The 13,060-nt window shown below is 62.6% G+C and overlaps 1 protein-coding gene across 2 annotated transcripts in view; it reads right to left on the minus strand.

Annotated features, from left to right (window-relative positions):
* Atp2c2 (ATPase secretory pathway Ca2+ transporting 2) overlaps positions 1 to 13,060 on the minus strand; it is a 56,554-nt gene that overhangs the window by 7,670 nt on the left and 35,824 nt on the right. For both annotated transcript variants that reach the window (XM_047527368.1, XM_047527367.1), the window contains exons 11-17: positions 10,917 to 10,983; positions 6,366 to 6,490; positions 6,132 to 6,229; positions 5,207 to 5,308; positions 4,292 to 4,381; positions 2,133 to 2,234; positions 496 to 652 (exon numbers count right to left, since the gene is read on the minus strand). In XM_047527368.1, coding sequence (XP_047383324.1) covers positions 496 to 652; positions 2,133 to 2,234; positions 4,292 to 4,381; positions 5,207 to 5,308; positions 6,132 to 6,229; positions 6,366 to 6,490; positions 10,917 to 10,983 — 741 coding nt within the window. The remainder of the gene's footprint in view (positions 1 to 495; positions 653 to 2,132; positions 2,235 to 4,291; positions 4,382 to 5,206; positions 5,309 to 6,131; positions 6,230 to 6,365; positions 6,491 to 10,916; positions 10,984 to 13,060) is intronic.

Consider the following 13,060-nt stretch of genomic DNA (forward strand, 5'->3'; position numbering starts at 1 on the left):
GCCCTCCCAACCACACTGCCCGGTGCGCCAGTCAGCAGGCCGGCCACGAGTCAGAGCCTCTGTCCCCAAGGGGAACCGGAGGGCGAGCCGGGCCCTCTCCTGTCCCCACAGAACGGACGTGAGTGTTTCCAGAGCCCTCTGAGGAGGGACAGGTGGCACATGACACAAAGGGAAGTGGACTCATCTCCGCCCCCAGCGAGGGCAGCCGCTCTGGCCGTGAAAGGAAGTGTCCGCCTGGGTCCTGAAGGGCTGTTGGTGTCCCTGACCCAAAGTGGCGGCCAGGCAGAGGGTCAGGGGAGGCCCTGCCCCTGAGCAGGAGGGGAGGCCCCGCATCTGCTGGGCCGGGAAGCCATGGCTCCTGCCTGGCTCCCTGAGCCCCACGCAGCACGCTGCCTGCCTGCCTCTGGTGGGAGGCCCGGCGACCAGCCAGGGCACATGCACCACATCCACGCCTGGCGCCGGCCGACACCGCGGGTGCACTGACCCCGCACTGACCCCGCAGGCCCAGCGACCCCATCCTCTTCTCCTCCTGCAGGCAGAGCGCCCTCTGCTGGGGCGTCAGGGGCAGGGCCAGGCCCGCGTGGCCGTAGCTGCCGCAGGAGCGCAGGACCTCCTCCAGGGCCCCCTTCATGAAGTAGACGTCCTCCCCGTCCTGGAAGAGAGGGGCCGCCGTCAGGGGGCCCGCAGCACTGAGTGACCTCCACCCTGCTCCGCCCGCGGGTCCTGAGACACGCAGAGCTGCCCACGGGTCACTGCTGGTGACTGGCAAGGAACCCCGTGCGTGTCTGGGAATCCGCGTGCTGGGGTGCCGTGTGGCCCACAGAGTGGGGGCCGCCCCGGTCCACGTCGGGTCCCCTCGTCAATGTCGCAGCTCCCGCGTGATTGGCCAGGCGGATGCCCGGCCAGGGCTGCACTCAGGCTGCTGAGTGCCGGCGGCCTGCCCGGGGCTGGCCCTGGCTAGTCTACGCGGCCGTTCCTGGCCCAGGAGCGCCAACCCGTGACAGCGACCCCTGCTTGTTAAGGTTGGCCTCACGCACAGAGGCGCTCCTTGCGGGCACAGGGCCCCCGGCTCCTCAGCATCGGCTGGGTGCCCGCCCTGCCCAGGGAACCCACGGCGGGCGGACGGCAGCGGCTGGGGCAGAGTTCCCAGGACACGGCATCGAGGGAGATTTTACGGGAGAAAGACAAGTCACCCCCACGGGGCAGCAGGAGCCTGCACCGGCGCTGGTGGCCGGTGAGACCAGGACAGTCCATCCGCTGTGAAGGACCCTGCCTGGGCAGGGCGGCGGGCAGGAGGAGGGCCAGAAGCGGAGGAGCTTTCATTTCATCGTGTCCCGTTTCTGCGTCATGTTTTCTCACTGGAACTTGTGACCATTGGTTTTGGGGGGACGGTCGGAAGGCATGAAGAATCCACGGCCCCTTGGAAGCACTCAAGGTCGCAGGTGCGTCCCCAGGGCCCGGGTCGGGCAGGAGCCACGGAGCCACCAGACCCAGCGCAGGAAGGAGGGCGGCCGGGGGGCGCACAGAACTTCTTTCCTTCAAAAGCTCTTTTCCTTGCAGACAATGGCAGAGCCACAGGAACCTGCCATGGCAGCCGTGGACCCCTCCGGGGAGCTGGAGCCCGGGTGTGCGCCCTAGGCACCGCCTGCAGCCTGCACGGGGGGTGCGTGAGCCCCTCGTTCCCGCCGTGGGGCCAGTGCCCGCCAGCCACGAGGGGTTTGGTTCCCCTGCTGTGGCCTCAGGTGGGCTCACAAGTGCACCAGAACTTGGCTCAGGGATGTGAAGAGAGGCCGGGAAGTCAGCCCAGGGGGCGGGCGCAGAGAGCAGGTGCCTCTGGCCGCTCCAGGCACAGCACAGGACAGCCACACCCCGGCACACGGTCCCTGGTCCCACGCCTGCGGTTTCTGACGCGGGAGGGCAGAGGGGCCTGGGAGTCTGCATTTGTAACAGATTCCCAGGTGAGGCCGATGCCCGCGGGCACTCTGGGAACCGCTGCTGCAGAGGAGGAGCCCGGAAGAGGCCCCGGGGAGGCAGGGCCGGGGCTGCCTCCACGTCCCCTTGACGCCTACACGTCAATTCTGGAGCTAATTCTGGAGCAGGGAGGGGAGCACAGGATCGGAAGCCCCGCTCACCTCGCTCTTGGGGCTGCACCTCACCGCCATCCACTTCTGCTCCGAGCTGAAGGGAATCTCCTCTTTCCTCACGTATGAATCTCTAATGCTGCTTAAGTCCATCTAGGATCACGAAATGGGACGTTTCAGGCGTCATCGAAGCCGGGCTCTATGCGAGGCTTGGTCTGTGTCCATCACTCATTCAGACCACCTCGGGCAGGAGTCCGAGCGCTGAGCTCCCAGGGCCGCTGTCCTCCAGGCCTGCCCAGATAGAAGCCCCTCTCTTCTCTTGTCCCAGGGTCTCGCCTGGGTGTCTACCCGGAACCTGCTTAGAAACAAAACCTACCCGGTCTCTGCAGGACTTGAAGGCACAGCGCCTTCCCTAAAAGGACCCCTGGTCAGCGAGTGGCCCTGCTGCCCCAGGCCTCCAGGCCAGGCCTGTCACCCATGTGCTTTCTGGTGGCTTTAGGGCCAGTTACTTGGAACACACACCTACATTTCCCAAAACGCAAACTAGTCCCAGCCACGCACAGGACTCACAAGGGAATGGGGCGCGCGTGTGGAAAAGGGACGTCCAAAAGACCCCGAGGGTGTGCTGATCCCGGCCCCGTGAGCATGGCCTTGCTTGGGAGCAGGGACCTGGCAGCTGTGAAGCCCAGACCAGCTCGTCATGGTGGCCTCCCGAGAGCACCAATGTGAGGAGAGGGACATGCGGGAAGGCATGTGGGACACGGTCAGAGCCCGGGCGATGCAGCCCCAGCCGGGGACACCTGGGCTCCGTGGCAGCAGGGCTGGGCGGGACAGACCCTGCCCCACCCGGGTCCCACTTCTGGTCCCAGAGCTGCGACGCCTGTGGCTTCGAGCCAGCCGGTTTGTGTCACTGTGTCCTGCTATCCACCGGAAAACCCACTCAGGGGTGGCGAGGGCCAGGCCCTGGAGCCCCGGGGCCACCCGAGACTAACAGCTCAGCCCCGTGCCTGTGGAGCTGGCAGCCGCAGGGGGACTGGACAGTCAGGCCAGGTCATCGCTTCCTTTCTGGGCCATGAGGAGTCACTGGGTGGGCTGGCCCAGCACTGTTTAGGGGAACGCGTCCCACGCCCCCGACATGTTCCAGCGGAACCGTCTTCTGGGAGCGTAAGCAGAACAGGAGGGACAGTGCCTCGGTGTCCTTGGGGGGGGGAGGGGCGCTTTGCTGGCCCATCCAGGGACTCACTGAGGACCACTGACCCCCCAACCTGCCCTCCTGGAAGCCAGTGCAGTGGACATGGAGGAGGCCGAGGGCTCCTGCTGGAGGGAGGGACAGGTGACAGGCAGGCTCAGGGTAGGGAAGTGAGCTGGGCACCTGGACAGCAGACGTGCCCAAGGAAGAAGACAGCGAGGGGAACCCGGGAGTCAGAGCCAGAGGAAGGAAGGGCGGCAGGTCACAGCCCACGAGGGAGCACGGCCAGTGTCCAATGGCGGGGCGGCGGCGGGGCCAGAACTCGCAGGTAAGCTCCCTGAGCAGGCTTTGCCCTGACTCGACCTTGACCTGGGTCTGATTAGACCTCCGGCAGAGTCGAAGGTCCAGCCACAACAGAGGGGACGATAGACGGCTGGCCCTGGAGAAGGACGGGTGCTGGCAGGGGCCCCAGCCCCTTCCCTCGGTCCTTCTCTCATCTCTGCCTCTCCCCCTGGCCTTCCCCACTGTCCTTCTCCTCCAGTTTTGCTGCTGCCTCTGCTGGTTGCTCCCTAAGCAGGAGGCACAGCCGCCCACCCACCGACCCCCTCAAGCTCCACCCACCCCTCCCCGCCTGTGCACACCTGGGGGTGGGTGCCAGGCACAGAATGGGGAGCATTCTGCAGAGCACAGAGGCTAAAGGGGGAGCCCTGCTGTCCATCGAATGTACACAAAGCACCCAGGCCCTCCTGGTTGGGCCTCAGCAGAGCAGTGAGGGCACGTGGATGAGTCTGGTCCCTCTGTCTGTCTCCCCGACACCCACAGCGGCTGAGCCTTGGGATGCTCAGGATCCCTCTGTAGCCCTGGGAAGGGCTAGAGACCCGCAGAACTTTGCAGAGCCTCAGGGCCTCCTGAGCCCAGCTCCTCCAGGGCAGCTCCGTTACTGAGCTTCCTGCAGGTCGGCCAGGAGCAACACTCCCGTCTCACCCAGCTCCCGAGAGAGCTCCCCACCGCCAGGCCCTACCTTCATGGCCAGCGCGACCAAGGCGCCCTCCGTGGGCTGGCCCACCACCGTGTTCTTCTCGATGACAGCGTTGTTGGCCACACAGCCTGCCTGAAGGGGGATTTCCCAGAGGTCTGCGGTGAGTTCCGGGAGCAGCTCCCGGGGCCCGGGGCTCGCTCAGGACGGTGAAGTCGGCACTGCGGGCGTGGCCTGCGCTCAGAGCTGGGCTGGGGGACACGCCATTCCTCCAAGCAAATCAGCATCCTGGCCCTTCAGAGGAAACAGCTCTTCCCGCCTAGGCAGGGGCCAGTTCCCCAAAGCCCTGGTCTGGGACACCAGGAAGGCGGGTCTGAGCAAGGGGTGTGACCACGAAGGCTGGGCAGCTGCTAAAGCCTGAGCAACGCTCTGGGGGTGCATCCCTGCTGAGCGGCTATCAGTCCAAACACAGCAGAAAACGGAGAAGAGAAGCTACAAGAGTGAGGGCCACGCCCAGCTCCCCTCCCGTGCCGGGGTGCGTCCAGTGCTCCCCCGCATCCCTGAGCCTGTTTCTCAGGCTGCAAAACAGAGACACGGTCCTTGTCATCATGAAGTGGCAGCCCGGGACCTGAGCAGGTGGGCACTCACTGAGTGTCACAGAGGAGGAGACGGGGACCCCATGGAGGGCACTGCTGTGCGGAGGGGACGGGATGGCCAGGCACTGCAGCCACGCATTGCCTGCATCGCCTGCTCGTTCCCAGCCCACCCAGCTCCCCAGGCAGGGGCGCTTCAGAGCCCCAGTGGGCAGTCCCCAGACTCTTCCCTGCTGTCTGTTTCCAACTGTGACAGCCTAACCCTGGGTGTGGCCCTGCCAAGAACCAGTTGGTCCAGCTCTGGGGCCCTCGTCAGAACCCCGCTGGCCCCGTGTCTGCACACGTCACCATGCTGCCCAACACTCACCTCCACCAGCTTCCCCACAGAGACGTTGGAAAATTCCTTAATGACTTCCTTGGACGGTAGAAGACACACAGTCCCTTTGCCGTTATACCCGACTCCGCTGACCTGCCAGGGCACAGCAGAAGCAGGGATGCCACCGAGAGTCACACCAGACTCCCCTGGACAGCCCAGTCTCTCCCCTGGAGTCCACGGCCAGGACATCGGCCTGCACAGGAGGAGGAGTGCTGCGGGATGCCTGTCACTCAGGGGCAGGGGTGTCGGGCCACGTGCTGCAGGCCGCCAGGCCATGGCCAAGAGCATCCCGCAGAAGCGTGGGCGAGCACTCTGACCTGCAGCGCAGTGGAAGGCGCTTTCACCGGAGCCGGAGAGCGGACACTCGGCCCGAGCCGCCACCCCACCACGCAGCTGCCACCCCACAGCACGTCCGCCATCCGCGGTAGCTATCGGAGGCACGTCCGCACAGGTGGACGCGGCAGTGTGCCGTGAAACTTAGCTGGTGAAAGTAGCCACTGGCCACGGGCCCTAATTTGCTGACCCCTTGCTCTGGAAAAGCACCATGCATACAGCTGCGGTTCCGGGGCTCACAACGGCGCCGGGCTCACCACAGGGAGGAGCGAGGCGGCTCGAGCGTCCTGCCGGGTCCCCGGGGAGCCGCAGGAGTTTTCTAGCTTTGACATTTTGTAACGAGGGCTGGGAGGTCACTCAGCAGTGGAGCCCTGCCTGGCACGCTGCAGGCCCTGGGTCCCTCCCCAGCCCTGCACAATACATACACCCATTTCATAACGTGAGCATTACAAACAACCAAGAAACGAAGAAGGGCACCTTCCACCTGCTGGGGCTGCAGGACGACCCGGGCACTTCTTCCTCCCTTGCCCTGGAAGTGGCCGTGTGTCTTCCCCGGGAAGGAGAGGATCCCTGGTGGACTCACCTCCGCGCGGAGCCCGTCGGAAGTGACAAGCTGGGTCACCGTCATTTCATTGGCCGTCAGTGTCCCCGTCTTATCAGAGCAGATGACGTTGCAGCAGCCTGGTACACAGAACATTGGTTAGAGAGAAAAGGAGTCGCCGCCACCAAACCTAGGCCCGGGGGCATGGAGGTCCAAGGGCCTCCGCCCAGAGCGCCCCCCGCAGACCACAGGAACCGCTCCAGTGGAAGCCCTCACCCAGCGTCTCCACGATGGGCAGCTTCCTCACGATGACCCGCTTCTTGGCCATCCGGAGCACTCCCAGGACCAGCGTCACCATGACAACGATGGGCAGACCCTCTGGAATGGCCGCCACAGCCAGGCTGGATGGAACGGTCCAAAGGGCCACACTTACCACGTACTCAAGGACCCGTGCGTCCCCCTGGGGTTGGCAATGCCGTAAGCTAGTGAGGCCTGTCCCCCTCCTCGTCTCCGTCCCCAGTCCCATGGTGAGCCCAGCTTCCTCTACAGCAGCCGCTGCCCGGAGCTCTGCCCGCAGACCCTGCCTGGGAGGTGACCTCTCCTGCTAGGCAGCCGCATCTGGGTAGGAAGCAGCGGCTATGGCCGTGTTTTACTGCTTCTGCACTTAAATTATCCTCATTTATTAGAGAGACAAAGTCTCTGGACCCTTGAATACAATTTCTAGAATTAGCAGTAAGTGGGAGGTTGGTCTGGAGGCTCCCCTGGGTCACTCGGGTTTCATTGTTCTAGTGACTTAGATACTTCCTGCGAGGAACCTAGAGGAGGAGATCAAAGTCAGGAGACACCGAGCACCTTTGCCGCTGAGTCGCTGCGCTGTGGTGACTGCTCCCTTCCCCTCTCTGGACCGCGCGACCCGCCTCCCAGAGCAGAGGTTGACCGGGTAAGAGGAGCACGCGGGCCAGGCTGGACCAGCGAGTTGCTGCTCTTGGGAATGTCCCCTCCCTCGGTGCATCCACAGGTGATGGGCCACCAGGCGAGGCCTTTCTGGCTTGGGTGTGCCAAGGCTCCGCCACACGGGGACCAAAGGATCCCGCGTTCTGCCCTCTGGGAATGGAGGGACGCTGCGCCAGGCCCGGGGTCTGCCCGAGGACTCTGCTGCACACTGCGCCTGGGTGAGCCTCGCAAACAGGCGGCCGATGAGCAGCTGGGCGCCCGGGTCAGGTAGCACGGCACGTCCAGAATGGGCGGCTCGCCCCAGAGACGGGGAGCAGGGTCTGGAGGGCGGGTGGGGCACGGCGTGACGGGGGCGCAGGGTTTCCTTTTGGGTGATAAGAAAATGTTCTAAGAGGATGGCGGCTGCTCCTGGAGATCACCCCAGAAACGTGGGGTCGGTGTGAGGGCGAGTGGGGTCGCAGCAAGCCGCGTCAGAAAGAAGGAACAGCAGCCTCAGCCAGGGACTGCGAGGGGCGCTGAGCAGACCCTCCCAGCCAGGGCCCCACCTGTGCCCCGCCGAGGGGTGGGACGTGGGGCCTCAGTGAAGCTTCAAGAACTTCATCAATGGAACCACTTGGGACGGTGGAGACTATCTGGGGGGCCGGAAGTGACAGGGACCGAGGTCTTTCCCACGGGGACTCTGCAGGAGCCCCACAAGACACAGCCGAGAGCAGGCCTCTCCAGAACAGGGCTCGCGTCCCAGCCCGGGGCCAGGCCCTGAGGAATGAGCCAGGGCCACTCGATGATGCTGGGCACTGGAAGCCCGCAGCCCAGGCCCTGCCCAGGACAACCCCACGGCCACGCCCCGCTGTGCCAGGGCCGCTCTGCTTCCCGAGGGAAGCCCCACCAGTGGAGTCCCAATCCTTAAACATCAGCAGCAAAACAGCTGGAGTGGGCACACTTCCTGACGACCTCCGCTGGGGTGGCCGGTTTCGCCCCCTGTACCACCGGGCACAGGGCAGCGGTACTCAGCCGAGGTCTGCTGACGGAACGCACGTCAGCAGGGGACCCTGGCCGGCCTCTCACACGGCCAGGCCTCGGCCTGGCGGGGGAGAAGTCAGAAAGCCCGCAGGGGACGCTCACTCAACGCAAACCACGTGTGGCCGCCACAGGCACCCCCGCCTGGTGCACACCGAGAAAGCAAAGGGCACAGCCAAGCATGAATGGCACAGAGCTTCTTATCACGAGGCCGTAAGAAGCCGTCGGATTTCAGAGGAGCTCAATGTGGACGAAGAATGTGCATCGTGGAATTTAACAGATATAGCGTATGAATGGCGCCCTTCACCCAGAGACAATGCACCATTCAGGAACACATTATATAAACCGAGGTCACTGTGTGGCTTAGGGGCTGTGCCGGCTCCCGTGGTGACAGTGAGGCGGCCTCCTTAGTCTACGGCATGGCTGGCAAGGCCAGCCAGGCAAACATTTGCAGAGGGTTGTGGTGGTGACTCCCCCATCATGCCTGGGAGGGCACCGTGCATGTCCCTGGACGTGTCCACGGTAATAAAAGATTAATCCACAAACCAGTAAAGATTAGAACAGGCCCGGAAAAGCACGTTCCTTGATCATCATGAATGTCACTCAGGGTACAAAGGAATTAGGATACAGTTTTTAAAAGAATAATTCATTTTACCCAGTTTGGAAAACCCCCTCTGTGCTTGCCACCTTCTGATTGGTGTTTGAGGTGACTTTAATCTGCCACTAAAAAATGAAAAGTACTCCCCCATTTTTTTTTGGCAGTACTAGGAATGGAGCCCCCGGGGTCCCCCGGGGAACCCACCCCTCCCAGGTGCTTTTGAGGCAGGGTCTAGCTAAGTTGCCCAGGCTGGCCTCGAACTTCTGATCCTCCTGCCTTGGTCTCCCAAGTCGCTGGATGACAAGCACAGTCCCCACGCCCAGCTGAACCCCACCCTTCCAACAGCACAGGTGCAGGCAGCGATTTCCCTCCAGTGCGAGTTCACGGTGAATCAAGGGGAGTGAACAAGTTGAAAAGGAGCCTTAGGACAAGGGACCAGCGATGGCCAACAGCACTGGAGCTGGGGCGGTACCCAGAAACCTCCTTTGCTGTTACGCTGAAAGCTCCCGACAGTCCTTCAGCTCTCAGAACCCCGCCCGGCTGTGAGGTGGGGACAGGAGGCCTTGGTCTTTCAGGGAGTTTTGAGGCACTTGGGTCTGAGGGCTCTGCTCTCCCCAGGAGCCCTTGAGGCCCAGACCTCCTCCTCCTGCCTCTGAAGGCTCTGTCCCCGGAGCGCGCTGTTCAGGTGTCTCCAGCCAGCGCGCCACCCGTGCCCCGCCTGCGCCCTCCCACTCCAGCCCCTGCCCTGGGGGAAGCTTCTGAGCCCAGTCTCACTGCTCAGGGGTCTCCCGACCACTGTGCCACTGCCCTGGAAGGTCGCAGTCTCAGGCGCCTCCCCACTGGTCAGGGGCTGGAGGTCTGCTGAACAAGCCCCCCAGAGGCCCTCAGGCCCTGTGCCGCGGTTGCCTTGGACTCCGTGATCCGCAGCGCAGCTCACCCGCTCCCACGGGCCCCTTCCTCCTGCCTCCCTCTTCTCTGTCACAATCTGGGACCCGCCTCTCCGTCTCCTCCGGCCTCTATGCCAAGGCCGACCTACAGCAGAGAGGCCTGGTGTGTCCTGACGCGGAGGGTTCCCACGGCGGGGTTGGGACCAGGAGGGGGAAGGGCCACGAGCTGCCTCACCCCAGCTGTCACCTGGGGGTACCATGGGGCCCAGCACTCGCCCCCGGCAGTGCTCCGATGCCAAGCTCCGTCCTCCCCAACCGGCCTCCGCATGTGCCTTTCCCGGCCTGACTCGCCCTTCCTGCTCCTCTGTAACTGGCTCCCTCTCAACCCTGTGCCTTTGACTCGGCCTGGAAACCATCCCTGGCACAGTCCTGGGTCACGTCTCCTCCCACCTCCCTTTCAAGCTCCCTCTCGGCAGCGGGTTCCTCCCGTGGCAGGGCTGTCCGCGTTGGGGCCGGGCTCTCGCTGAGCTGTAATTATTATGAACACGCATTTACATCGCGAGCCTCTCCTGTCCTCGCTAGCCCGAAAGCCACGAGGGCAGGGACCACGGCTCAGTCAGCACTTGGGCGATGTACACAGAGAGCCGGCAGATGCTCAGGCAGCATCTGTGGGGCAACTAAGGAGCTGCTGGCTGCCACGGGCGGGCGGGAGGGCTCCTACCCTGCCCGACTGCACGCTTCCGAGCCTTTCCTCACTCCTGCAGTCTGGAGCCAGCAGCAAGGCTGGAGCCCAACCTGCTCCCCACGCTGTGCCATGAACCGTCCCCGAGCAGCCGCGCTAGCCCAGCAGGACGGAGGCGCCACCCTGCTCTCCCCGTCACAGGAGACCCGGGGTCACAGGGGTCGGCCCAGGTCCCTGCCCCTTCGGCTTCTTGAAGGTGAGGCCTGACCCCACCGGCAGCCTCAGCCCCGCACTACTCTCCGCGTGATGGTCCCGGGGCCCTGGCTCATGCCTCCTGACCTCGCCCTCCCCAGCGCAGGCCCTCGGCAACCCATCCGCTGTGACGGTGACCCACCCAGGCCCTAAGCCCGATATCGCCAGCATTTGGAACAGGGTCCTTGGGGATGTGATCAGGTTAAGACGAGGCCTCGGGTGCCCACCCCGGTCCAGTGTGACTGGCATCTTGCTGGCCAGTGGCTGAGGCAGATCCCCACCCAGGCAGGGCAGTCAGGGTCCCGCTTTTAGCCCACGGGCAAAGGGGTCGAGAAGGGCTGGGCCCCAGCTCTCATCCATGCTGCAGGAAGTGCTGGGCCTGGGCAGGCCCTGGGTCTCCCCACCGTCCTGCCCCACCTCTGCCGCGGGAGCCTTACCTGACACCAATGGTGAACATGCTGAGCAGCGGCTTGCCCTGCAGCCAGCCGAGGACCAGGAGCAGACCTGGGGAGAGACAGCACGGCCTGTGCGCACTCCGGGGGCCACGGGCACCGCCTGGTGCGGCCAGTGCTCACCTGTGGGGTGAGCAACACCCTCAAGTGCTTGGCCGCTCACTTTTCATTTTTTTTTTTTTTTTTTGGTGCTAGGGATCGAACCCAGGGCCTTGTGCTTACAAGGCGAGCACTCTACCAACTGAACTATCTCCCCAGCCCCTCACTCTTCCTTTTTAAGGAAGGTATTTTATGCCTAAAAAAAATCTGCCTTTGGAACCAACCTAGATGCCCTTCAATTGATGAATGGATAAAGAAATCGTGGTATATATATACACAATGGAATATTACTCAGCCATAAAGAATAATAAAATTATGGCATTTGCAGGCAAATGGATGAAATTGGAGAATATCATGCTAAGTGAGATAAGCCAATCTCAAAAATCCAAAGGACGAATGATCTCTCTAAGTGGATGATGACACATAATGGGGGGGTGGGAGGGAGGCAAGAATGGAGGAAGGAGGGACTGTATAGAGGGAAAAGAGGGGTGGGAGGGGTGGGGGGGAAGGGGAAAATAACAATGAATCAAATACCATTACCCTATGTAAGTGTATGATTACATAAATGGTATGCCTCTACTTCATGTACAGAGAAACAAGTTGTATCCCATTTGTTTACAATTAAAAAAAAGAAAAAGAAAAAAAGAAAAAAAAATCTGCCTTTACTTTTTCAGGAAAGGTTCCAGCCAAGTTCAAGTTAAAGAGACAACGGGCTTGTGTTAGCTGTTTGCAGTATTCACATCCCAGGTTACTGTACAATTTATGTATTACTTCAAATGCTTCCCCACGTGCTGTATGCAGCCAGGTCCCCCAGGGTGCTTGGTGTGCAACGATAGCTAGTCCTGGGATGGGGGGTGGGCCACTGCTTTTCCTGGGGGGCGGCAGGACCCTGGGGATGGAGCCCAGGGCCTCAGGCATAGGCCTAGAGGCAAGCGCTCTACCACCAGCTACAGCCCTGACCTGGGCTGCGCGTCCTAAGTCATTTTATCCTGTGTGTTCCTGGTTGAATTTTCCAGGAGAGACGCAGGGTGCCGTCTACCTTGACCACCTGCCTTGAAGTGCGTTCACTGGGCATTTGTCCCTGGGGTGCTGAGGGGGAGCAGTCAGGACTCTTAGGCAGGCGCAGGTGTCGGGGGAGCTGGGTTTGCCTGTCACGTGGTCTCCGAGGCAACTCAACTCCGCCTGCAGCTGTGACAGCCGCACAGCCCAAGAAGCGGCAGGCCTGCGCCCCTGCGGAGCGCCACCCAAGAGCACCGATGCTGGAATCGCGTACCATTTCCACTACTACTCTTGCTTTGAGTTTCAAAAAGTTGTTTGGAATGTGAGAGGCATTCCCTGCTTGCCGGACATACAAAACAGGCAGTCGACCGGCCGAGTCGGCCTGGGAGCCACCCTCTCCAACTCCTGCTCTAGAGTGTTCCAGAGGCCTGGGGGTAGCCAGGGCCCCGGGGAATTTTACTCTGCCAGAAATGTCTGATGCGTGTGCAACCCCAAATTGACGCCTCTGGGTGGCCAGGTACACAAAAAGCCTGTTGCGAGGAGGGGCGCTGCTTCTCCGAGAAGGTTCTCTGGCTCGTGGTTTTGGCCAGACTCAGGCAGCGCCTGTCCATCTGCTCCCTTATCGATCAAATAAACGAAGGCTGACCGAGAATCGAGCTCAGCCAGGTGCTGACCCTGAAGGCTGGGAGTGAAGGACACAGCTGGAGGCTGGAGCTGGACAGAGCAGGAAGGAGGTGAGGGGCCCTCGCAGCCCCGTGGGATGTCAGGGCTGAGGCCTAGTCCAGCTCTGAAGCCCCGCAGTGATGTGGTGTGTTGCCGAAAGACCGGGCAGCGCCAGCCCAAGCACCGCTCGGAGGCCAGAAGCGCGGCTGGGTTCGCGGCTGAACTGTTTTCTAGCCTCCCTTGCCGCTAGGGAGGCCTGTGACGCCATTCTGGCTGAGGGAAACGGGCAGAAGTGACGACTCCGCCGGGAAATGCCTCGAAAGCTCCCCAGGAGCCCACTGCTGTTCCCCAGGGGCTGGCGCAGTGGA

This window comes from Sciurus carolinensis, chromosome 16, assembly GCF_902686445.1.
Source record: "Sciurus carolinensis chromosome 16, mSciCar1.2, whole genome shotgun sequence".
NCBI classification, from domain to species: domain Eukaryota; kingdom Metazoa; phylum Chordata; class Mammalia; order Rodentia; family Sciuridae; genus Sciurus; species Sciurus carolinensis.